The sequence below is a fragment of the Rhinatrema bivittatum genome, chromosome 5, assembly GCF_901001135.1.
Source record: "Rhinatrema bivittatum chromosome 5, aRhiBiv1.1, whole genome shotgun sequence".
Lineage (NCBI taxonomy): Eukaryota > Metazoa > Chordata > Amphibia > Gymnophiona > Rhinatrematidae > Rhinatrema > Rhinatrema bivittatum.
In genome coordinates, this window is record NC_042619.1 from 248909224 (window position 1) to 248933486 (window position 24263).

General features: G+C 47.3%; 1 protein-coding gene across 1 annotated transcript; it reads left to right on the forward strand.

The window, feature by feature from the left end:
* Window positions 1-1427: 1427 nt before the first annotated feature.
* On the forward strand, window positions 1428-22980 carry NKX6-3 (NK6 homeobox 3). Its single transcript, XM_029603737.1, has 3 exons — window positions 1428-2092; window positions 20310-20476; window positions 20834-22980. Exons 1-3 carry the CDS (start codon window positions 1717-1719, stop codon window positions 21062-21064), a joined length of 774 nt encoding a protein of 257 aa, XP_029459597.1. The 5' UTR covers window positions 1428-1716; the 3' UTR covers window positions 21065-22980.
* Window positions 22981-24263: the final 1283 nt, after the last annotated feature.

Here is a 24263-nt window from a genome sequence, read left to right on the forward strand (position 1 = left end):
GGGTAACAGTGCGCTCCACCAGGCCATGGTGCAGATCTGCTCAGGTAAGAAACCCATCTAATACTGAGTGACTTGCTCTAAAATAATTTGGATTCAGGCATTAGGGCCAGCACAACACCCGGACGGGACTGCACGGCAGTGGATCAGGAGCACAAGCCAGCCAGCTCCTTGGGCTGTTTCAGCCTGACCCAATGGCGTCCCCCAGGCTTTGTCTCAGATGCAATTACACCAGGAATGTGCTAGGTGGTGCTGTTGCGCCACCCCTGTGACAGAGCTGATGCCTGGCAGGGAGATTGATGTCTAGCTCAGTCCTAGAGTTTGCTAAGGGCAAGGCTATCTACTTAATCAGTGTGCAGTCATTCCACCAGATATGCACTCGAATACAGGTGCACACACACACACACACACGCACACACAGAAATTCAAGTGTATACACATAGAAATTCAGGTACATGTATATATGTATATACATACATATATATATATACATAACATATACATACATATGGTCTTCCCTTGTTTGATGTGAACCGGTACGATAAGACCTGTGTCTTGAATATCGGTATAGTAAAAGATTTAAATAAAATAAATAAATACATATATGTATATATCCCTATCACATACACAGTACATACACACAGTGTGCACAAATAGAACACGTTTTTGTTCCATTTTTTTTTAGATTTTGTATTTCTCATTTTCCTAAAAAAGAAGGCAAGACTACAAGTTTATGAGGGAATACGGCAAAACCTGACTCAGTTGTTTCTGAAGGAAGACATCAGGACAGTCCTGATTTGACAGTCTCCGGATGTGTTTTTGGTATCTCACACATTAATGTCATAAGGGAAAAGCAAACACTACAACTACCATAATGCAGAGGGATGAGAGTTCAAAAGGCAGGTCTAAGCTAAAAATCTCCTTCCAGCTACCGCTCCCTCAGCATTCAGCCACCCAGTATGCACTCCATTATTTTTACACGCACTCACACTCACACTCACACACACACTCTCTCTCAACACCCAAAATCCATGACCGTTGTACTTAAAGAGATGAGAGAGCGTGGTAAATTCCCTACAAAATCCTAGTATAGTAAAAGGACCCGGAGAAGAGGCTGTTCTAGGTTAAAGTGAGAGCTCCAGAGCCCAGTCTTCAGCTAATCTTTCAAAATGTAATTAATCTGGGAGCAGCCAACCAGCAGTGGCTCTGAGCACTGGCCAGTGGCAGTTCAGTATTCTAATGCAGCAGGTCTTTATCAGAGCAGGCCGAGTCTCCCAAGTTAAACTTGTCAGAGGGACCCAGTGACTGCTTCTCCAGGAGACTGAGGAAGGGAAAGCAAAACTTCTCTCTCTCTCTCTCTCTCAGGGTCCTAGAAAATGCACCGCCTTCCAAAATCATTCTGGGACAATAGGGCTTTGGAGATCCTGGGATTCATCTGATGGTCCTGGGCAGGGGAATCTTGCACTACCGCCTCTCAAGGCACAGCACCGGCCTGGCATCACCTGGACGCTCTCCACCTGGAGTGAACGTTGGGGGATTCTGTGGAGAAGCAGCTTTCCCCTCCAGATTCTAGGGAAAGAATTTGAACGTTAAGGGCTGACAGAATGGCCTCGTCGTTCTGATGAGTTTTTCGTTATCCCGGGACTAGGGAAATGTGAAACTGAAGAGTCACTTTCGGCCCACCACCAAGCACTCAGGGTGGGGCATTAAAAGAAAGGCATGGAGTCCAACCTGCCAGGCACCTTCCTGCTGAATAACACCTCACTGGGTCAGTTCTCAGAGCTGAAGGCACCAATGTACCAGTATTCTATGCAGAGCCCCTTCTACAAGCTCGGCTCCCCAGGACTGAGTGCTCAGCTGGCAGCCGGGACTCCTCATGGCATCAGCGACATCCTGAGCAGGCCAGGCGGCTCCAACATTCTCTCAGGCTACGCCAGTGTGGCCACATTCAATGGCGTGGGCTCCCAAGGAGGATACTACGGGCCACAAGTGGGCAACTTTCCTAAAGCAGGCAGTGACTACCCAACCCGGGGCAGAAGCTGCTGGGCAGACACGGGCCAGGACTGGAGAGGAGGAAGTCGGCAGTGCGGCAACCGTGAGTATAAACAAGCTCCGATGCCAAAATTCCAAAGGATCCATATACTCCACCCAAAAACATTATTTTTTTCTAGGGGACATAAAGAGGGGGTGTAATCTAGTGAACAGCAAGTCTGGAGAACTCCTGGGACTTGTAAATTCAAATCCCTGCCCTTCCAATGACTGCAAGACAAGTTACTATCTACTTCTGCTTCCCTGACTGTCTGTGACCTCAGACAAGTCTCTCTATTTCCGTCAGTCTGAGATCTAATCCAAACTCTGTCACTTATTCTCTGTGTGACCTCTGTCTCCCTGTGCTTCACTTCTAATCCTGGCTGTGTCACTGGCTCTCTGTGACCATGGGCAAGTCATTTCTAATCCCAGCTCTGTCACTGACTCTTTGCTTGACCTTGGATAAGTCAATTTATCTCCCTGAGCCTCAACTTAAAACCTGGCTCTGTCACTGACATTCTGTGTGACCTTTGACAAGACACTTTACTGCCATGTCTGAGTTATAATCCAGTTTCTACCACTGATAGGAAAATTATGGAGGGCAAAAAGGTGCTATAAACAGTCCATAGTGAGGGATTTCTAATAATCTCAATGACACAGGCCAACAAAAAGAGCAGTCTGAACTCTAAAATGCCCATAGATAGGGCATGGCTACCTGGAGCAAGACAGAAATGCCGAACATTAGAGAGCTAAACAAACTGAACACTTTCTAAGATGAAGCCAGTATGTTTTATTTGGGGATCCTTCCTCCGGTTCTTTAAAATGGCAAATTTCATTGATATCTTACTGAATGCAGACTTTGAAAAGTTCTCCTTGGTTCACTGCATGCCGACGGCTACCCCCCAGCACTTCCACAACACTCCTGCCTGGCATCTCCTTCTCATCTCTGCATATGAGAACATTCAGGTTAGGGCTGGTTGTGTTTCTCTGGGACTCTTCTTGGGATTTCATTATTCATATTTTTGTTTGAACGGTGTAGCTTGGTATAACTGTATAATCTGACATTATACAGTACAGCTAGAGTCTAGACTGATATGTTTCAAGCGAGATAGTCTAAAGAAGCCTGTGGCAATATTTGGACATTATTCTCTCTTACAAATGCCAATAATAAACATGTATTAAGACTAAAAAATAAAATTTAGTAAGCAGGGTGTCCGGATACAGCAGTGCATGACCCAGGAGCATAACAAAGAAACAGTTAAAAGTGATGAGAAAAGAGGAGGACGGGTAGCAAGGGCCAAGGGAAGAGTGCACAGGCTAGGAATAAAGGTAGGACACGAGGGAAGGGGGCGAGGGAGTGAGGGGCAATGAGGGAGGCGGAAGAGGGAGGGCATGAGGGCAGGGAGAGAGGGGAGCGAGGGAGTGAGAGAAGGGATTAAATGCAGGGTGCATGGGAAGGCAGAGAAGGGAAGAGTGCAAGGGACAGGAATGAGGGCAAGGCTGGTGGAGCAGGGCACAAAGGTAGGGAGTGAGGAGAGAGGTCGATGAAAGAGGGGGCAAGGGAAAGGAGGGCAGGGCCAAAGGAAGGGTGCAAGAGCAGAGAGTAAGGGAAGGGAGAGAGGGGCACTGTGCAAGGGGAGGACCCGAGGGCATGGCCAAGGAATGGGAGTGAGGACAAGGCCAAAAGGGAAGGGCATGAGGGGAAGAAGTGAAGCCTGGGAGTGAAAGCAGTGCTGATAGAAAGGAGTGAGGGCAGGAAGAAGGGCACAAGGGCAATACCGGGGGATGGGGAGGGCATGAGGACAGAGCTGGGAGAGAGGTGCAAAGGCAGAGAGTGAGTGAGAGTAGGAAGCAAGGAATGAAGGAAGGCAGGGAGGACGGGCATGGGTGCAGGGAATAAGTGAGTGAGAGAAAGGAGTGAAGGCAAAGAGCGAGGGCAGGGCCAAGGGGAAAGGGTGCGAGAGAGGAGAGTAAGACGTCAACAGATTGATCCAGTCCTGGTTTTACCTCACAGCTTGCAGGAACTTGTAATTTTGCTTTTCTTCAGGCATGTATAGGGAAAACAGAACTACAAGTCCCTGCATGCAGTGGGGTAAAATGAGGACTGGATCAACCTGTCCTGAAAATCTGGAGCCAGTTGGCAATGCTGGAAGAGAGTGAGGGCAGGGAGTGAGAGAAGGGTGTAAAGGCAGGATGCAAGGGGGGAGGAGAGCAAGGGCAAGGAGTTAGCGTAGGGCAGTGTTTCCCAACCTTTTTCATGCCCCACGCACACGTGCACCAACAAAGATATTTTGTGGCCCGCGGGCCTCCGCAGCCCAGACATGGAGAGGCCTCATGGTCAAAAGCACCGAAAGCCCTACCAGGCTCTCTTCCAAGTTTTAAAACAAAGGAAGAGAGGGGGGGGCGGGGCCGAAGCCATACCTAAACGTGTGAGAATGGACCGGCTTTCTTTATACAGGAGGGCGGGAGAAGGGAGAAGTCAGAGCTCCGCCGCTGCCGCCGCTGCTCCCGGCTCTCAGAGTGAGTGGCATCCAGTGCTGGAGGACTCCAAGATGAGGGGCTGCCGTAGGAAGTGGCTCCCTGCCTGCTGCCCGTTAATGACCACTCTCCGGGGCCCCGGCGGTAGCTCAGAAGGAGAGGCCTGCCTGATGTTACAAGATCTCAGAAAGGAGCTGCAGCATGTTTAAGAGCCATCGCTGGGGGTCTCTTGCTGCTGCTGCGAGGTGCTGAGAGCAGAGCCCTGGTGCTGGCCTGGATCCGAGCAGCAGGCAGGGGTGACTTCTCCTTGGCACAGCTGCTGCCATGGGGCACACACTGGTGGGGGAAACACTGCTGCTGGGAGTGAGAGGAGGGTGCGAGTGTGTCAGATGCATTGGACTAAGAGGGGAGTTGGGCGAAGCAGCGGGATGTTAGAGGTGGAGGCAGGGATGAGCCCGAGCTCACATCTTTCCTTTCGTTTGCGGATTTTCAGCCCTAAAAGTCCTGTTGTGATAAATCCCCCTCTACCTTAATTCAGTCTCAATACCAATCCTTAACCCGCATGGCCGCTAACGTGCACGCTCTCTCTTTCCTCTCTCGCCGTGTGTATATTTTCATCATCCTTCTGCTCTTTCTGAGCTTCCAGCGCAATCAGAGCAGACCCCCATTCTCATCTACTCAGGGATTTTCCTTCCTCGCCCAGCCGTGGTTAGGGGCCACAGACCGCAGCTCCCCCGGGAACCTGGCGAGCACCCACCCTCACTTTGGCCGCTAGAGCTTTACTGCTTTGCCATGAGCGAGATTCCCTCCCCAGGAGTCGTGAGAGCTGCCCCTGCAGCATCGCTGCCGCTAGCCCAGGAAGCAGAAGCTAGCCATGGGAATCAAGGCCAGGTCTCCGGTGCAACACTCTCATCTGATCCAGCTTTAAGAATTCTCTCCCCACCATCCACTTCCTGCAACCTTGTCCATATTCCTTTTATTGCCTGGCAGGTTCCGTCCCACCCCCTGCTTCTTTGCACTTCCATTTCATTTGGAATCAACCTCCACTGGGCAACTATACCTCGAGTCTTCATTTGCAACTAACCTGGGGAGTAACCCCCACAGTTTATATCCCCCTCCCAACCCAGCTCAGCCACAAACAGCAGCTCCTCCCCTCCCCCCGGGACCTGACTACAAGTGGATCCCGAGTGTGGCCGCCGGGAGCCGCCACTGATTTATGGCTGGGACTCGCTGTCCCCCAGGGCTTTGACCCTGCCTCGGAGCCGGAGAACTGGGAATCGAACCCACGTCGCCCATACGTCAGCGCCCAGCGCCACCCTGAACCGCCGGGTGTCTTCAATTACTGCTCCAACATGAGTTTGGCTTCATTTTTCCACTTCTTCCCCAGTCGGAGTCTCCAGTCCCTTTCCGTCTCCCCATGGCCTTGTGCTTCCTTTGCACTGTCTCTTTTTTCAGACATCTCTCATCTTCCTAGGCCAGTAATACTGAACCTCTGCTGCCGTGTAATCTAGCACGCTCACTCTGAAACTCCATCATTATGGCCCTTTTCCCCAAATTGTTCAACCGGGATCCAATATGTCCTATTCTTGGGGAGGAGGGAGGTGCTCTGTACTTTTTCCGAAAACACACACACAATATTATTATTATTACATTGTTACATCCTGTCCTCGGCGATATAGAGAGAGGGCAATAATCAAAGCCTTTTAAAAGGGTAAGCATGCGTAAAACCACCAGCGTAAAATCACCTTTATTATTGGCCCTGCCCCCTCCCCGGGCCATTCTTTTACCCTCATATAAAAAGGGGAGGGAACATATCGCGAGAGTCAAAGTGCGTGCAGCCCTTTCATTTTCCGAGCTCCAGGTTTACGCCCCAGCACGCGCTTAGCACCTGCTCCGAGGGCCATGAGGTCCCAGCTCATGTGGTCACCAGCCCGCATTACCAACGGGAAGCCCCACGAGGACTCCCCCTTTGAAAGTGAGTTTGCAGTCCCTCGTGCACAAAGTTTGCAAGTCCGGCAGCCAGTATTAGGGTCCTCATAATTCACTTCCAGACTGATATCTAGCACAACTGCCCAGGCAGAACCTTTCTTTTTTTTTTTTTTAAACCTCACCCCCCTCTGCCATGACCTTGTTATGGGTGTCAAGATCAATCATCAAAGCCTATTTTAAATATTCCAGGGAAGCCACGGCGAAACATTCTTCAGAACTGCATCTGAGGGAGAGTTTCCCCACTAAAAAGCGAGGGAGGAACAAGCTCCATGTACGAACTGAATCAGAAGCTTCCAGGTATTCCCTGGGATCTAATTTGCCCCTCCCCCCAGCATCTGAGCAGACATAGCTTTAGCAATAACACGTCTCATGCTTTTGCCATGTCCCAGAACAGTTGCACAAACCTTCATTCCCATCACGTGTGTAAATGTGAACCTAGGAACCCAAATTCTCCCAATACAGTGGATCAGAGAGTTACAAACATTTATAAAATAGAGGGGCATCCGTTTATTATGGCTTACGGGCAGTTTGGGTCTGGATCATTTTCCTCTAGACCTAGTTGCATATCGGTGGTCCATTTGTTGATAAGCAATGCAGTTTATTTTGTACACTCGGACCCCTTCGAGATATTAACAGCTACTCTTGCAACCATATTGGATTGTGCTAAAAGTCATTCAAAGATACGGGGGCGCTGAGGTTACCAACCCGTACAGGTACATTTTGCTAAATCTTTCCGTAGCTACAGCTAACACGTATGCATAGGTAAATTCATCTCTTAAATCCTGAAACATTTTAATAATAGCTCCATTCCACGGTGCTCAGTTCTAGGTCTTTTTGCCATCTGGTGTGGGGGGAGGGGATATTGCAGGGCTCCATTCTAGGTCCCTTGCTTTCTTGGGGGGGCAGAGCAGTACTGTAGGACGCCATTCTGGGCCCCTTACTTGTTGGGAGAGGGGGTTCTACAGGTTCCTTTCTGGATGCCTTGCTGTCCGGGGGAGGGCTAAGTGCTGCGGAGCCCCATTCTGGGTCCTTTGCTTTCTTGCAGGATACCACAAGGCTCCTCTCTGGGGTGGTACTATGGGGCTCTATTCTAGGTCCCTTCCTCTCTGGGGTGATACCGTAGCGGGGATAGTAGGTAAGTGCTTACAGGGCTCTATTCTGGGTTCCTTGCTCTCTTGCAGGATATCACAAAGCTCTGTTCCAGGTCCCTTGCTGTCTGGGGAGACGGGTGTGTACAGTAGAACACCATTCCGGGTCCCTTGCTCTATGGGATGGTACCAGGGGGCTCCATTCCGGGTCCCTTGCGCTCTGGGGTGGGTAGCACAGGGCTCTGTTCTAGGTCCCTTGCTCTCTGAAGGTGGGGGATACTGCAGGGATCTCTTCTGTATAACTTTATCTCTTCTATCTGTTCTTCCCTTTGCACTAACTTCACAACATCCATAAAACTGGCTCCTCCTTGACTCTGAATATCCATCTTCTTTTCTGCACTGTCTTTTTATCCTACATAGATTACCATAATATCCTTCCTGTTGGTTTTCCAGACTTTTCACTTATTTCAAATAATTCACAGAGCTCACTATTCTGTTGTTGTCCTGTCTTCAATCAATTTTTTATTTCTTATCCTCTACTCCCTTTCGTGATGCTCAGGGTAGCTTAGCACAAAAAGTATTAATACATTAAAAATATTGTACCTGCACACTGCATAAAGATTTGGATAGATTTGGTCTTTGCACTCTCATTACAGTCCATTGAATGAATTTTGTGCACCTAAATCTTTTTTAGATTGACTCTTGTTTATTATTCAGCACCATCCAATTCCGGGTTATAATTCTTTTAGTATTATACAAAAAAAAAATATAACATGAACCTCCTACTGGTCAGATAATGTCCTGTTCTCAGATTCATGGTCTTTGCCGGTTGATGCACTCATGGCCTGGTTTCCCTATCATCTCTTGGTTCTCTGCCTGGCTCCCTTTGTGCCAAATCAATTTTCTCTTGAGCCCTCACACGAAACAGGCTGCCTCTGGCCACATAGCTTTCCTCCTTCCTGCACATGTCTGGAGGATCAGCTCACCCCCTAACATCCCTACCTCTGTTCTGGTGCAGGCTGAAAAACTCCCTTTTTCAAATGACATTTTCACAACCCTAACTCCTCGGTTTCTACACTCTGTTCCCACTGCTCATTCCCTTCCTGTCATTAACTACTCCTATACTTTGCCACTGATTGTGAGGTGCTCTGGACAGAGGATAGCCAAACAGTACACACAAAAAAAAAATATGCACAAATAAATTATAGGTAGTCCTGGGATGGTGCCCAGGGCCTAAAGATGAGCTACTCTGGAACAGTGGCCATAATGGAATCAAAATTCAGCGTCTTCACAAGAGAAAATAAGCCAAAAAGGGTCCAACATTAAAAAAAAAATTTCACTTTATAAAAGGGAACTTCCAAAACTGAGGATTCCAGTCAGACCTGAAAAGGTACAGCCAGGATGGTAAATGCTTGCAGGCAGCGTAGGATAAAAGATAACAAACAGAAACAAGAAAAGGCAAGGTGATAGCTGTTTTATTGGACTAACTTAATATGCTTCTTGACTAGTTTTCTAGCGGTAATACTCGCTCCCTGAAGACAGAATAAAACGAGCAAAACATGACATTTACTAGAAAATATGCGTGAATCATAAAAGGCAGGCTAACATTAGGAATTTAAGAGTAACTGGGTCCCAGCAATCAGAAAGACACCAAGAGGTCCACAGATAAGCCAGTGTAGAGGCCAGAGCGGACAGAAAAACTGAAGAGAGTCAATTTCTCTCAGCAAGGCTTGCGCCGACCTCGTTGTGTTCACCTTGCTGACTAAACCTCAGCAAGGTGAACACCACTATGAAAGTGCGACAGTCACGGAAAAGGAAAATTCATGCTGGCTGGCTGCACTATGCCTCAGCGCCAGGGCTAATGATGGCGGCAGCAGTAGCGCAGAAGCTTAGAGGGAAGGCAACAGTCCCGGCACAACTAGAGGCCGCGGTGGCCTTGTAGTGGTTGACTGACTACAGAATTTGATGAAAAAAAATTACGAGGAAATGATACGGTTATATGGACTCCTGAAGACACAAAGGAGAAAATGTTTTTAAGCCACTGTAGTTTCATGTCAGAATAAAGGAGGCTGTCAGAGAAAAAGAGAGACAAGTCAAAGGGAGGAAGTCATGCCCATATGAAACTAAATGCAAAATACAGTAAATACAGTAAATGCAAAACTCATAAGGCAGAGCTTCTTCCTTTCCCTTACCTGTTGTCCCGTACTACAGGCATTTCCTAGTCCTTTTAAACCCTGGATTCCCACGTGCCTGCTCTGCTGCTACCTACTGTGCCTTATTTCAGAGATTGCCTCCAATGCTTGCTTTAAAATGTCTGGACCTTTGTTGTATGACCGACATGTTGCAATGCGCTTTGAGCTCATTAGTTCGAAAAGTGTGAAGCAAACAGATGATGATACAAAAAAGTAATTTTATGAGCATCTGATTGAAGAGAAAAAAAAAGCGAATACATTATTTTTTTAATTAACATTTTATTTGTTATATACTATAAAATACATCTCAAAGCATGGTACGATAGTTAAAAACAGCAGTCAACCAGACGGTGATCATAGAAAAAAAAATGTAAAAACATAAAGATAAAAAAAAAAACATCAAACAGGTTCCACAGAACTTCCCCAACCAGAGTCAAAATGTAAGGTCCCAAAAAAATTATAAATAAACAAACTAAACAAGCGCTATAGTAGCGAGTGAAATCAAACTGTTAATTATTTAAAAACAGGCATAACCCTAGATATTTTAACAGTTACCATATCTTAGCCAGACTAACCATGCCCCCCCCCCCCCCCCACAATTTTATCTAAAAAAAAGCCAAGACGTTGTCATTTTTTCCAACTGCATAAAATTGGTCTTGTGAGGGAGAGAATTCCATAACACAGGATAGATGAAATGCAACGACACAAGCCAACCAAGTGCTCTGAAACAGAGGGACTGCCGGCAGAGAGGACAGAGAGGAGATCAAAGTTATAATGGGACCATTCTCATGGGACAGCTCCGAACGCTAATACCAGACTCTTAAACTGAAAACGCTACACAACTGGCAACCAGTGCAGAGTGGACAACATAGGAAGATGTGCTCTCTGTGCTTTGAGACTGACAATATTCTGGCAGCACTGTTCTGAATTAGTTAGAATTGTTAATTTCTTATTGATTTATCACCTGCCCTTTTGAATTTAATAATTCACTCGAGGCAGGCTACAACTTATTAGGTAAAAGATATGTAGCAGTAGTTTACGATAATCGAAGTACGGATTGAAAACTAGAAGTAGTCAACTAAATTTAGACAAACAAATGAATCTGAAATAAAATCAGTGCTAATGTCTATTCTTAAAAATAAACACACCAACTTGAAAATAACTCAACAATACCTATGTTTAAAATAAATATCTCAATAAGAAATTGTTGCTTCTTATTTTACAGCAGTCAGTGGATGCACATTTCAGCTTCTTTCTAGGGTGGAGGCAGTTTTAGGATTGGCATTAAAGACCTGGCAGAAGAGCCAGGCTTCAATGTGTTTCCTGAAGCAAGAGAAGTCCTGCATTTGGCGGAACTCATTAGGAGTTCCCTTTTCAGAATGTCTTATCTAGGTAAATAACTCCTTTTCAGACAGATTAAAAAGAGGCACGCATAGAGGTGTATTTATGTCTTTAGGTCATAGGAGTAAACAATGTGCGGAAATAGCAACTGCAAATGTATGCAGCCACTTTGTACGTGTTGGCATTGTGGGCAATTTTCAATGGGAAATTACCTGGATAGTTTTCTTTTGAAAATGAGTTACAAGGTGAGCACATACCCTGCAGCAATGTGAGATATTCAGAATTCACCCTGGGAGCAGATGGCTGGCGGAGAGTCACAGGGGGCTATTGGCTAATCAGGGTGTAAAAGTTACATGCAAAGAAGTTAAGGCCATAGGCTAAAGAGCTGAATTAGTTCTTTGCATCAGTCTTTACTATGGAGGATATTGGGGGTAAGGTGAATTCTCACACTAAAGTAATTTTTGTCAGGAGAATTTATTTATTTGAAGTTTATAGACCGCCCATCTGAAATTCTAAACAGTTTACAATTTTACACTCAGAAGTGAAATGACATAACACAACAAACCAATACAACAAAACAAGTATAACACCATAAAATAAATCAGTAAAATAAAACAATAAAACATACATAGAATGATTATATCCCTGCTTGCCATTGTAATGAATATTATCCTGGGTAGTTTACAATAACAGTATTCTTTGTAAAGACTTGCCCAGTATACCTAGTATTATATGAGAAACATAATGTCCTTATGCTGTCCTTCACTTTTCTGGTAACGTGCATTGATTATATCCCTGCTTGCCTTTGTAATGAATATTATCCTGGGGGCTCAAGAAACTCCATATTTTTGCCTCAAATATTTTTAAAGCCTTATAGGCTTTATATTGCCTTGTATTTTCTCAGGGCTCACTCAAGTTTTCTAGTCATGCAAATCAAAAGCCTTTTTGAACAAAAATGCTTTTAATAGTTTCCTGAACTTCAATAGAGAATGTTTCCTTTAATCCTAGAGGTACAGCATTCTCCCATATTGGGCCTTGCACAAACAAAAGGAGCTCCCGAGATACCCTCCAGCCTAACCTGTTTGAAATAAGGGACATTAAGAAGTTGCTGTGAAGCTGATTTTAAAAATCTAGCAGGTTGATAAAGCTTCAGTGCAGATTTGAAATCAGAAGAACTGGCTGAAACTGAGGAAACAGCAGAGGAGGTTTTAAAACAAACTGATAAATTAAACAGCAGTAGATCAGCAGGACCAGACGGCATTTACCCAAGCTCTGAAAGAACGCAACTGTGAAATAGCAGAGCTACTGACAATAGTATGCAATCTATCACTAAACCGGCCTTGGTGCCAGAGGGCTGGAGAGCTGGCAATGTAACACTAATCTTTAAACAGGCAACCACAGACCAGTAAGTTTAGGGAAACTGGTAGAATCTATAATAAAAAAAACCCCAAAACAATAGAATCATGAGTCCATGGGGAAAAGAACAGCCTGGATTCTGTAAAAGGAAATCAGGTCTCACTAATCTGCTGGAATTCTTTTGTGGATAAGGGGGATCCTGCTGAAATAATAAACTTGGATTTTCACAAAGTTATGGATAACCTGTATAACTCAATAACCGAACTATTTATTTATTTATTTAACTCTTTTCTATACCGACATTCATGACAAGTATCATATCACATCGGTTTACACGGAACAATGGGGTAATAACTGTAAACAAACCATTTAACAAGAAGCAAAGTTACATTAAAACAAGAAGAGATGAACTTGGGGGGCTGAGGTAGCCGGAAAACAAAGGATAGAGGAGGTAAATAAAAAACTAACTGGCAGTGGATGTCAAGCTGCTTAAGTGGCATCTTGTAGGTTTCTGAAGGTTATGGGAAAGCTTGAAGGAATAGCCAGGTCTTGAGTTTTTTTTTGAAACGTTAGGAGGCAGGGTTCTACACTGAGGTCTGGGGGCAGGGCATTCCAAATGGCAGGTCCCGCTGTCGAGAAGGCCCGCTCTTTAGTGGCTGTATGAAGTGTGGCTTTTGTTTGTAATGCCTCCACTAACCTATGTTAACGCTCGTATGAACCTTTTTAACACTTTGTTAAACATCGAAACCGAATGACGGTATATAAAACTCGACAAATAAATAAAATAAAGTAAAATAAATAAAGTCTCTCACCAAAGACTTTGGAACATAAGAAGTGCCATGCTGGGTAGGACCAAGGTCCATCCAGCCCAGCACCTTTTCTCTGACAGTGGCTAATCCAAGTCACAAGTACCTGGCAGATCCCATAAAGCTGAACTAATTCCTATTACCAGCTCTCAGGTATAACAATAACTTTTTATAGTGTACCCGACTAATAATGTCTTATGGACGTTTCCTCCAGGTCCAAACCTCTTTTGAAGCCCGCTACACTAATCACATCCTCTGGCAATAGAACCCACAGCCTGATTGTGCACGCAGTGAAAAATTACTTACAATGAAACTTTTGCTGTGGGATAAGAGGAAAAGTCCTCTCGCAGATCAAAACCTGACTGAAAGCTGGGAAATGAGTGGGGGGAGGGGAGGGGTGTCCAAACTGCTTACTTTTCACAGTAAAGGAAAGTGAACCACACAGTCCCACATGCAAGTGACAGGACCAGTGCTCTTCAATATTTTCATAAACAGACAGGAGAGGGGAGCAAACAGTGAGGTGATAAGGTTTGCAGATGACAGTAATTTATTTTAAATAACCAAACCCAAAGCTTACAGGAGTGAGTAATAAAGTGACAGATGAGTTTCACCAGAGATAAGCACAAAGTAATGCGGATGAGAAAGCCAATGCTAAGCCTGTAGCCAGGGAGCAGGTCTCAGCTGCTCGTTACCCCTCAGGAAAAAGATCTTGGGGTTACCGTGGATAATTTCTAACAACATCCTCCCAACCTGCAGAAATGTTGTTAGAAATTATTAATAAGAAAGGATTTAAAAATACAACAGAAAATATCAGTACGCCATTACACAGATTCACGGCGCACTCACATCTTGTATATGTACTGCTGCCGTTCTGATCACCTCGCCTCTCCAAAAGGACACACTCTACTAGAAAAGGTGGAGAGAAGCCACGAAAGATGATTAGAAGTCTGAGGGGAAACTCCTGGAAAAGAGACGAGTGAGGGGGAGATCCGATCAAGGCAAATCAAAGCAAGAAAGGGGTGGAGAAAATAAACAGGGAAGTAAGTCAGTGTTTTCATATGAGAATTGGGGGCAGCCAATGACTCTGTCTCCTTTCAAACAAATAAACGCAGAGGTAGACTATCGCACTGGGATATCAGGATGTTCCCGCGTGCCCCAAATCTCCAAAGCACTACCGCTGGCAGCAGCTCAGCTGAGGAGAGGGGGTGGTAGAGAAACTGCCAGGCTGCCAATCAATCACAGAAAAAACATTATCATCCTCCCTCCATAACTGCCACCTGCCCCTCTCTTCACTTCCAGTGAGAATTCTCTTGTAGGCCCCGCAGGTACTGCAGACACGACGGGGATTTTAAAACTCACTTCAGGTGATGCAGTTTGGCAATGCCTGTGTTTTCATGAGGGACAAACAAACTTTATACCCTGTCCCACTCTGATCACTAATACCAGCCCTTTATACCAAGGGACACACGCAGACCCCTCTCCCTGGTCACTGACACTGGTGCTTTATACTGAGGGACACACGCAGACCCCTCTCCCTGGTCACTGACACTGGTGCTTTATACTGAGGGACACACGCAGACCCCTCTCCCTGGTCACTGACACTGGTGCTTTATACTGAGGGACACACGCAGACCCCTCTCCCTGGTCACTGACACTGGTGCTTTATACTGAGGGACACACGCAGACCCCTCTCCCTGGTCACTGACACTGGTGCTTTATACTGAGGGACACACGCAGACCCCTCTCCCTGGTCACTGACACTGGTGCTTTATACTGAGGGACACACGCAGACCCCTCTCCCTGGTCACTGACACTGGTGCTTTATAGTAAGGGACACACGCAGACCCCTCTCCCTGGTCACTGACACTGGTGCTTTATACTGAGGGACACACGCAGACCCCTCTCCCTGGTCACTGACACTGGTGCTTTATAGTAAGGGACACACGCAGACCCCTCTCCCTGGTCACTGACACTGGTGCTTTATACTGAGGGACACACACAGACGCCTCTCCCTGTCACCGACACTGGGGCTTTATACCAAGGAAAATATGCAGACCCCCCTCTCCCAGATTACATACATTGTGGTACATTTTAAAAAACAGCGCACGCGCAAACAAAAGTACGCTGGATTTTATAAGATACGCACGCCACCTCCCAACCCGGGGGCTGCTCCGGAGGCCTCGGCCGCGCCCCCGGAACGCCCCTGGGCCGGCACCATGCCCCCAACACGCCCCCCTAGCGAAGCCCCGGGACTTACACGCATCCTGGGGCTTGCGCGTGCCGCCGAGCCTGTGAAAAATAGACTCGGCGCGCGCAGGGTTTTTTTTTAAGGGTTACGCGTGTGTCCTTGCACAGTGTCAGTAATCAGGGAGAGGGGTCTGCGTGTGTCCCTCAGTATAAAGCACCAGTGTCAGTAATCAGGGAGAGGGGTCTGCGTGTGTCCCTCAGTATAAAGCACCAGTGTCAGTAATCAGGGAGAGGGGTCTGCGTGTGTCCCTCAGTATAAAGCACCAGTGTCAGTAATCAGGGAGAGGGGTCTGCAGGTTTTCCTCTATAAAGGACAAGTGTCAGTAATCAGGGAGAGGGGTCTGCAGGTTTTCCTCAGTATAAAGGACAAGTGTCAGTGATCAGGGAGAGGGGTCTGCATGTGTCCCTCAGTATAAAGCACCAGTGTCAGTAATCAGGGAGAGGGGTCTGCAGGTTTTCCTCAGTATAAAGGACAAGTGTCAGTGATCAGGGAGAGGGGTCTGCATGTGTCCCTCAGTATAAAGCACCAGTGTCAGTAATCAGGGAGAGGGGTCTGCAGGTTTTCCTCTATAAAGGACAAGTGTCAGTAATCAGGGAGAGGGGTCTGCAGGTTTTCCTCAGTATAAAGGACAAGTGTCAGTGATCAGGGAGAGGGGTCTGCATGTGTCCCTCAGTATAAAGCACCAGTGTCAGTAATCAGGGAGAGGGGTCTGCAGGTTTTCCTCAGTATAAAGGACAAGTGTCAGTGATCAGGGAGAGGGGTCTGCATGTGTCCCTCAGTATAAAGCACCAGTGTCAGTAATCAGGGAGAGGGGTCTGCAGGTTTTCCTCTATAAAGGACAAGTGTCAGTGACCAGGGAGAGGGGTCTGCGTGTGTCCCTCAGTATAAAGCACCAGTGTCAGTAATCAGGGAGAGGGGTCTGCAGGTTTTCCTCTATAAAGGACAAGTGTCAGTGACCAGGGAGAGGGGTCTGCGTGTGTCCCTCAGTATAAAGCACCAGTGTCAGTAATCAGGGAGAGGGGTCTGCAGGTTTTCCTCTATAAAGGACAAGTGTCAGTGACCAGGGAGAGGGGTCTGCGTGTGTCCCTCAGTATAAAGCACCAGTGTCAGTAATCAGGGAGAGGGGTCTGCAGGTTTTCCTCAGTATAAAGGACAAGTGTCAGTGACCAGGGAGAGGGGTCTGCGTGTGTCCCTCAGTATAAAGGACAAGTGTCAGTAATCAGGGAGAGGGGTCTGCAGGTTTTCCTCTATAAAGGACAAGTGTCAGTGACCAGGGAGAGGGGTCTGCGTGTGTCCCTCAGTATAAAGCACCAGTGTCAGTAATCAGGGAGAGGGGTCTGCAGGTTTTCCTCAGTATAAAGGACAAGTGTCAGTGACCAGGGAGAGGGGTCTGCGTGTGTCCCTCAGTATAAAGCACCAGTGTCAGTGATCAGGGAGAGGGGTCTGCAGGTTTTCCTCAGTATAAAGGACAAGTGTCAGTGACCAGGGAGAGGGATCTGCGTGTGTCCCTCAGTATAAAGCACCAGTGTCAGTGATCAGGGAGAGGGGTCTGCGTGTTTTCCTCAATATAAAGCACCAGTGTTGGCGACTAGGGAAAGGGGTCTGCGTGTGTCCCTCAGTATAAAGCACCAGTGTCGGTGATCAGGGAGAGGGATCTGCATGTGTCCCTCAGTATAAAGCACCAGTGTCAGTAATCAGGGAGAGGGGTCTGCAGGTTTTCCTCAGTATAAAGGACAAGTGTCAGTGACCAGGGAGAGGGATCTGCGTGTGTCCCTCAGTATAAAGCACCAGTGTCAGTGATCAGGGAGAGGGGTCTGCGTGTTTTCCTCAATATAAAGCACCAGTGTTGGTGACTAGGGAGAGGGGTCTGCGTGTGTCCCTCAGTATAAAGCACCAGTGTCGGTGATCAGGGAGAGGGATCTGCATGTGTCCCTCAGTATAAAGCACCAGTGTCAGTAATCAGGGAAAGGGGTCTGCAGGTTTTCCTCAGTATAAAGCACCAGTGTCAGTGACCAGGGAGAGGGGTCTGCGTGTGTCCCTCAGTATAAAGCACCAGTGTCAGTAATCCGGAAAAGGGGTCTGCAGGTTTTCCTCAGTATAAAGCACCAGTGTCAGTGACCAGGGAGAGGGGTCTGCGTGTGTCCCTCAGTATAAAGGACAGTGTCAGTAATCAGGGAGAGGGGTCTGCAGGTTTTCCTCAGTATAAAGCACCAGTGTCAGTGACCAGGGAGAGGGGTCTGCGTGTGTCCCTCAGTATAAAGCACCAGTGTCGGTGACCAGGAAGAGGGGTCTGCGTGTGTCCCTCAGTATAAAGGACAGTGTCAGTAATCAGGGAGAGGGGTCTGCAGGTTTTCCTCAGTATAAAGCACCAGTGTCGGTGATCAGGGAGAGGGGTCTGCATGTTTTCCTCAGTATAAAGCACCAGTGTCGGTGATCAGGGAGAGGGGTCTGCGTGTGTCCCTCAGTATAAAGCACCAGTGTCGGTGATCAGGGACAGGGGTCTGCGTGTGTCCCTCAGTATAAAGCACCAGTGTCGGTGACCAGGGAGAGGGGTCTGCGTGTGTCCCTCAGTATAAAGCACCAGTGTCGGTGACCAGGGAGAGGGGTTTGCGTGTGTCCCTCAGTGTCCGTGATCAGGGAGAGGGGTCTGCATGTGTCCCTCGTAATACAGCACCACTGTCCGTGATCAGGGAGAGGGGTCTGCATGTGTCCCTCAGTATAAAACACCACTATCAGTGACCAGGGAGAGGGGTCTGCGTGTGTCCCTCAGTATAAAGCACCACTGTCGGTGACCAGGGAGAGGGGTCTGCGTGTTTTCTTCAGTATAAAGCACCATTGTCAGTGACCAGGGAGAGGGGTCTGCGTGTGTCCCTCAGTATAAAGCACCACTGTCGGTGACCAGGGAGAGGGGTCTGCGTGTTTTCTTCAGTATAAAGCACCAGTGTCGGTGACCAGGGAGAGGGGTCTGCGTGTTTTCCTCAGTATAAAGCACCAGTGTCGGTGATCAGGGAGAGGGGTCTGCATGTGTCCCTCGGTATAAAGCACCAGTGTCAGTGATCAGGGAGAGGGGTCTGCATGTTTTCTTCAGTATAAAGCACCATTGTCAGTGACCAGGGAGAGGGGTCTGCATGTGTCCCTCGGTATAAAGCACCAGTGTCGGTGACCAGGGACAGGGGTCTGCATGTTTTCCTCAGTATAAAGCACCACTGTCGGTGACCAGGGAGAGGGGTCTGCGTGTGTCCCTCAGTATAAAGCACCACTGTCGGTGACCAGGGAGAGGGGTCTGCGTGTTTTCTTCAGTATAAAGCACCATTGTCAGTGACCAGGGAGAGGGGTCTGCGTGTGTCCCTCAGTATAAAGCACCACTGTCGGTGACCAGGGAGAGGGGTCTGCGTGTTTTCTTCAGTATAAAGCACCAGTGTCGGTGACCAGGGAGAGGGGTCTGCGTGTTTTCCTCAGTATAAAGCACCAGTGTCGGTGACCAGGGAGAGGGGTCTGCGTGTTTTCCTCAGTATAAAGCACCAGTGTCGGTGACCAGGGAGAGGGGTCTGCGTGTTTTCCTCAGTATAAAGCACCACTGTCGGTGACCAGGGAGAGGGGTCTGCATGTTTTCTTCAGTATAAAGCACCAGTGTCGGTGACCAGGGAGCGGGGTCTGCGTGTGTCCCTCAGTATAAAGCACCACTGTCGGTGACCAGGGAGAGGGGTCTGCGTGTTTTCTTCAGTATAAAGCACCATTGTCAGTGACCAGGGAGAGGGGTCTGCGTGTGTCCCTCGGTGTAAAGCACAGTGTCAGTAATCAGGGAGAGGGGTCTGCATGTTTTCCTCAGCATAAAGGACCAGTGTCTGTGACCAGGGAGAGGGGTCTGCATGTGTCCCTCGGTAGATATAAAAACAGTAAATTTTATTGCTCGAGCACGATTGAAATAGCACAAGAGGTGGGGGTGGCGTGTTTATTATACAAGATAATGACGGGATAACCTGGATGGTTCCCGCCTAAATATTATATGAAACCACCTTTCACTTCAAAAACCTTTTCAAACATTTGTTATATATTTAGGGGCAGATTTTCAAAGCCTACGAGCGTAAATCCAGGTGAATTTACGCACATGGGGGGGTTACACGCGCCAAGCCTATTTTGCATAGGCCTGGCGACACGTGCAAGTCCCGGGACTTCAAAACCTGGGCAGGGCGTGGGCATGGCCAGAGGCCTCTCCACTGCCGCTGGGCCCGGGGATTGCACGCCAGCACTCGGCCGATATGTGCAACCTACGGCTGCCCAGAGGCAGGCGTAAATAAAAAAATAAAGGTGGGGGGATTTAAGTAGGGCTGGGGAGCAGGTTAGATAGGGGAAGGGAGGGGAAGTGGGGGGGGGGGGCGGGAGGGAACGGGGAAAGCCATCGGGGCTCCCCTACAGCTGTAATTCGCTTTGAATAATTGTGTTAGAAATCACAGAATACGAGAACAAATAAATAAATGAATAAATTATACTGGAAGGCACATGCAAACCTCTCACCCTGGTCACTGGCACTGTCCCTTTATACTGAGGGATGCACACAAACCTCTCACCCTGGTCATTGACAACCCCCCTTTATATGGAAGGACACACACTGTAACCTCTCACCCTGGTCACTGATACTGGCTTTATACTGAGGGATGCACACAAACCTCTCACCCTGGTCATTGACAACACCCCGTTACATGGAGGGACACACACACCGTCTCACGCTGTCCGACTCTTAATTACCGCTCTGTGAATGTGATTTTCTGACTTTTTCCATATGCAGCTCCAAATCATGTAAGTGACAATATAAAGAAGAAGCAGACTCGACCCACCTTCACCGGGCATCAGATCTTCGCACTGGAGAAAACCTTTGAGCAGACTAAGTACTTAGCAGGGCCAGAACGAGCACGCCTGGCCTACTCCCTCGGCATGACAGAGTCCCAAGTGAAGGTGAGTCTGCCACCACATCTCAAACCCAGACAGCCTAGGTTTTAGCTAAACAGGCTGAAGGAAAGATTTTGAGGGCTGAGGACATCGCTCAGGCGCTCCTACCCTTACTTTTAAGAATTAGTCTCCCAGTTCCTGCAGCCATTGCCAAAGCTTAAGTGGCCCTTGGGTTGTAGAACTCACCTGACCCTCTAGCTACCCCCCTTCTTGGTACCACGAAAATGAGGCAACATGGACTGGATGGGAGCTAGGCAGATACTGACACACTAGAGAAAAGAGGACATCTGTACGCCAGCATATGCACCCTCCTCATGTATTGCCAAAACAAGACAAATCCACACTGATGCCTTTCCATTTCAGGTGTGGTTCCAGAACCGGAGGACAAAATGGCGCAAGAAAAGTGCTCTGGAACCTTCTTCTTCAACCCCAAGAGCCATGGGAAGCAGCATGGACCGCACCGCCTCAGAGACAGACGATGACGAATATAACAAGCCATTGGACCCCGACTCAGATGATGAGAAAATCCGTCTGCTGCTGCGCAAGCACAGGAAAGCGTTCTCGGTGCTCAGCTTGGGGACTCACAATGTCTGATTGGCGCACCGCCATGGGTCACAACCAGGACCCAGCCCGCAGCCCCAGCCGTGCAAGCGGTCGCTTGCTCAAGAGCAACTCCAAAACTATGCTGACAGGCCAGCACCTGCCCAGTCACCCCAGCTCTCGCAGAAAGAAAATGAGGTTGAAACTAGCACAATCACTGCCTCACTGCCTGGGCCTGGGCGAGGGCCTTTCGTCTGGGCCTGTTTGTCACTCCCAGCTCGTACACTTCCTGTCTCACGTCATTAAGTGCCCCTTTCCTCCCCAGTGCAAGGGTCAATAAGAAAGTGGTGATTCTTTCATTCATGGCAATTATTTAAATACACATATGAAATGCTTTATAGCTGTAAGGCAGCTCTGAGAGACTGCCATGCGCGGTATAAGATTCATTCATTCACAATTTTGGCTGGAAGTGGGAAAATGTTCAGATTTACTGCTGCTGTTCCAATGCCCGAATACAAGAATACCCCGGAAAGCTGAACCTTTTCTTTTTCTCCCTTGCTGGAAGGCACCTTTTTGGTCTTTCAGATGAGCTAAGTGTTATGGATGTGCTAATTCTGTTAACTCTTTTGCTTGATTTCAAAGAGAAAAATGTCAGATTCCAGGGTCAGCGGGAAATATCCCCACTATTCTCATTGGTTCCTTCCAGTCTAAGATCATACTTACTGCTGTAATGTGTTCATTGCGGGTCACGTGCAAAGAGCAAGGGGTTACAGGATTATATCCACCTGTCTATGAGGCCACAGTGTTGTACACAAGAGAATCCATGTGGGGCACAGTTATGTATGTTTCTTTTGGGATCAGATGTTCTAAGGTGTTGCTCTTTGGGAAGACTATTGTTAGTGTATAAACAGTTCTGGCACTAAAGTCACTTTGTAGGCAAAAGTTTCTTAACAGCACAGGAGTGTGTGTCAAGGCTGAGAATCACGGCGCTTAAGAGTGGGTATTTCTCTACTCTCCCTGTATAGCAGTGCACAGCACCCCACACACACCCCCCTTACGGACACCACATCCAAGGGGGAGACACACACAGCAGGGAGGCATACGCTCATGTGCAAGAGAAACACACTCACTTACAAGCATACAGAACCGCAGAGCAGTGATTCTCAACTCAGGCCTTGGTACAAACCAAGTCAGTCGAGTTTTTAGGATATGTTCAATGTAGCCATTGCACATGTACGGATGCCTTGTTTCTTTCTGTAATCTAGCAAAACAAAACTACCCTGACCACCTCACACTGTTCAATATAGAGTCAAAACACCACACTACTATGTGAAACGAAACGTTTCAATAAACGCAATCTATGAATTTAAATACAGACTTTAATATCTAATATATTCATACAGTCACATCGTGTATCACATTGCTATATCATTTTTAAAAAAATAATTTGTGAAAAGTTCAACTGAGACCAAAAAATTCACTAAATTCATTAATTTTTCACACTATGCCAACACATAAAAACATACAAACTCCCTAACATCCTCACCACACATACACCTCGTTCATTCAATAAATTATACTTCTTCTAATAATTAAACACAACAATAATCTTCCTAATCACAGCATGTGTGCAATGGTTACAGGAGATTGCAGGTATTATTATCATTAGAAAGACTTTGGCAATTATTAAATAGTTCCAAACTGGCTGATACTTAATTATGGAGTACAACAATCATATTTCCCAGACCAGGAGGACTGTCCACCAAACTCAACAGACTTGTATTATAGACACCAGTGAGGACAGTTTTTCATGCTCCAATGGTTGAAATTGTGGCTATGAAGCACTGTGTCTAATCATTCAATATTTCAACCATTCCAAAGTTACGGGAGGCGACGCAGGCCTTGCGCCTTGGCCAATGTGATATGGTGCTAGGCTCACGAGGCAGCTGGCCCCGGGTTTAGGAAGTAAAAGGATGGGGGAGGGAGAAGTATGAGAGGGAGTTAAGAAAGGGAGGGAGCAGTGCTCCCTAGAAACGTTAGGTTAGGTGAGGAGGGGGATGTGGAGGCTATGAGCAGGGGACACTTAATTTGTCCCCTGCTGTTTGAATTTTAAAGGTCGTGTGCCCATTGGCTGGGGAGGGTGAAGTTTGTAAATAGGTGAGGGACTGAAGGGGGAGTGTCAGCAGCAACGGCGCGAATCCTCTTTCGTGCCTGTTTTGCTGCTGTGGCCGCTTCCCTCCCGCCTACCCTTCTGTTCATGGATTGTAAACTGGGTTGGTTCTAGTCGCAGCGATGGCGGATTGCTCGAGTCTTTAGGGTGAGATGTTATTATTACGAGTTGACTTCGGCAAGTTATAATTTATGCAGATAGCTGGGTGCAGTTGTCAGATACAGGACTCCTTGCTGAGAGGTGGCGGGGGCCGGGATAATGAGTTCAACAAACGGAGGAACTGGATGGCCGGTTGCCTTGTAGTCATCATCTTGCTGGGAGGTGGCGGATGGTCGGTTGAGTTCCTAGATCGGATACGAGGGGGCTCGGGCACTTATGTTGTACAATAAAGCTGCGGCCTGTTGGATTCCAATACTGTGCCTGTGTATTTTCTGAGGGAATGAGGAGGGGGAGGGGGGGATTGGGGATGGGAGTGTTGCTATTATAAAAGGGCGAGGCGGAAGGAGTGTAAGTCCTGGCTGCCCATATTATTCGAATCTCTTTCCCACTGCTGTGGCTCACAATAAGCTTTTCAAAATGATCTCAGTCACCTTCCAGTGGTGAATGCCATCATAATACTGCCATGCTGCAGATGTGCTCCTCCAATGTAACCGAGTGTCCCCTTCAATATTATTCCATTGTAACCATAAAACTCCCTGTAACCAAACGTCCGCTTCAGTGTTCCTCCAATAGATCATAAATGTCCCTGAACACCTGGTTACAATGGAATAATATTGAAGCGGATACTTAGTTACATTAGAGGGAGCACATCTGCAGCATGGCAGTATTATGATGGCATTCACCAATGGACGGTGACTGAGATCATTTTGGAAAGCTTATTGTGAGCCACAGCATTGGGAAAAAGATTCGAATAACTTTGGGATGGTTGAAATATTGAATAATTAGACACAGTGCTTCATAGCCAAGATTGCAACCATTGGAGCATGGAAAACTGTCCTCACTGGTGTCTATAATACAAGTCTGTTGAGTTTGGTGGACAATCCTCCTGGTCTGGGAAATATGATTGTTGTACTCCATAAGTTA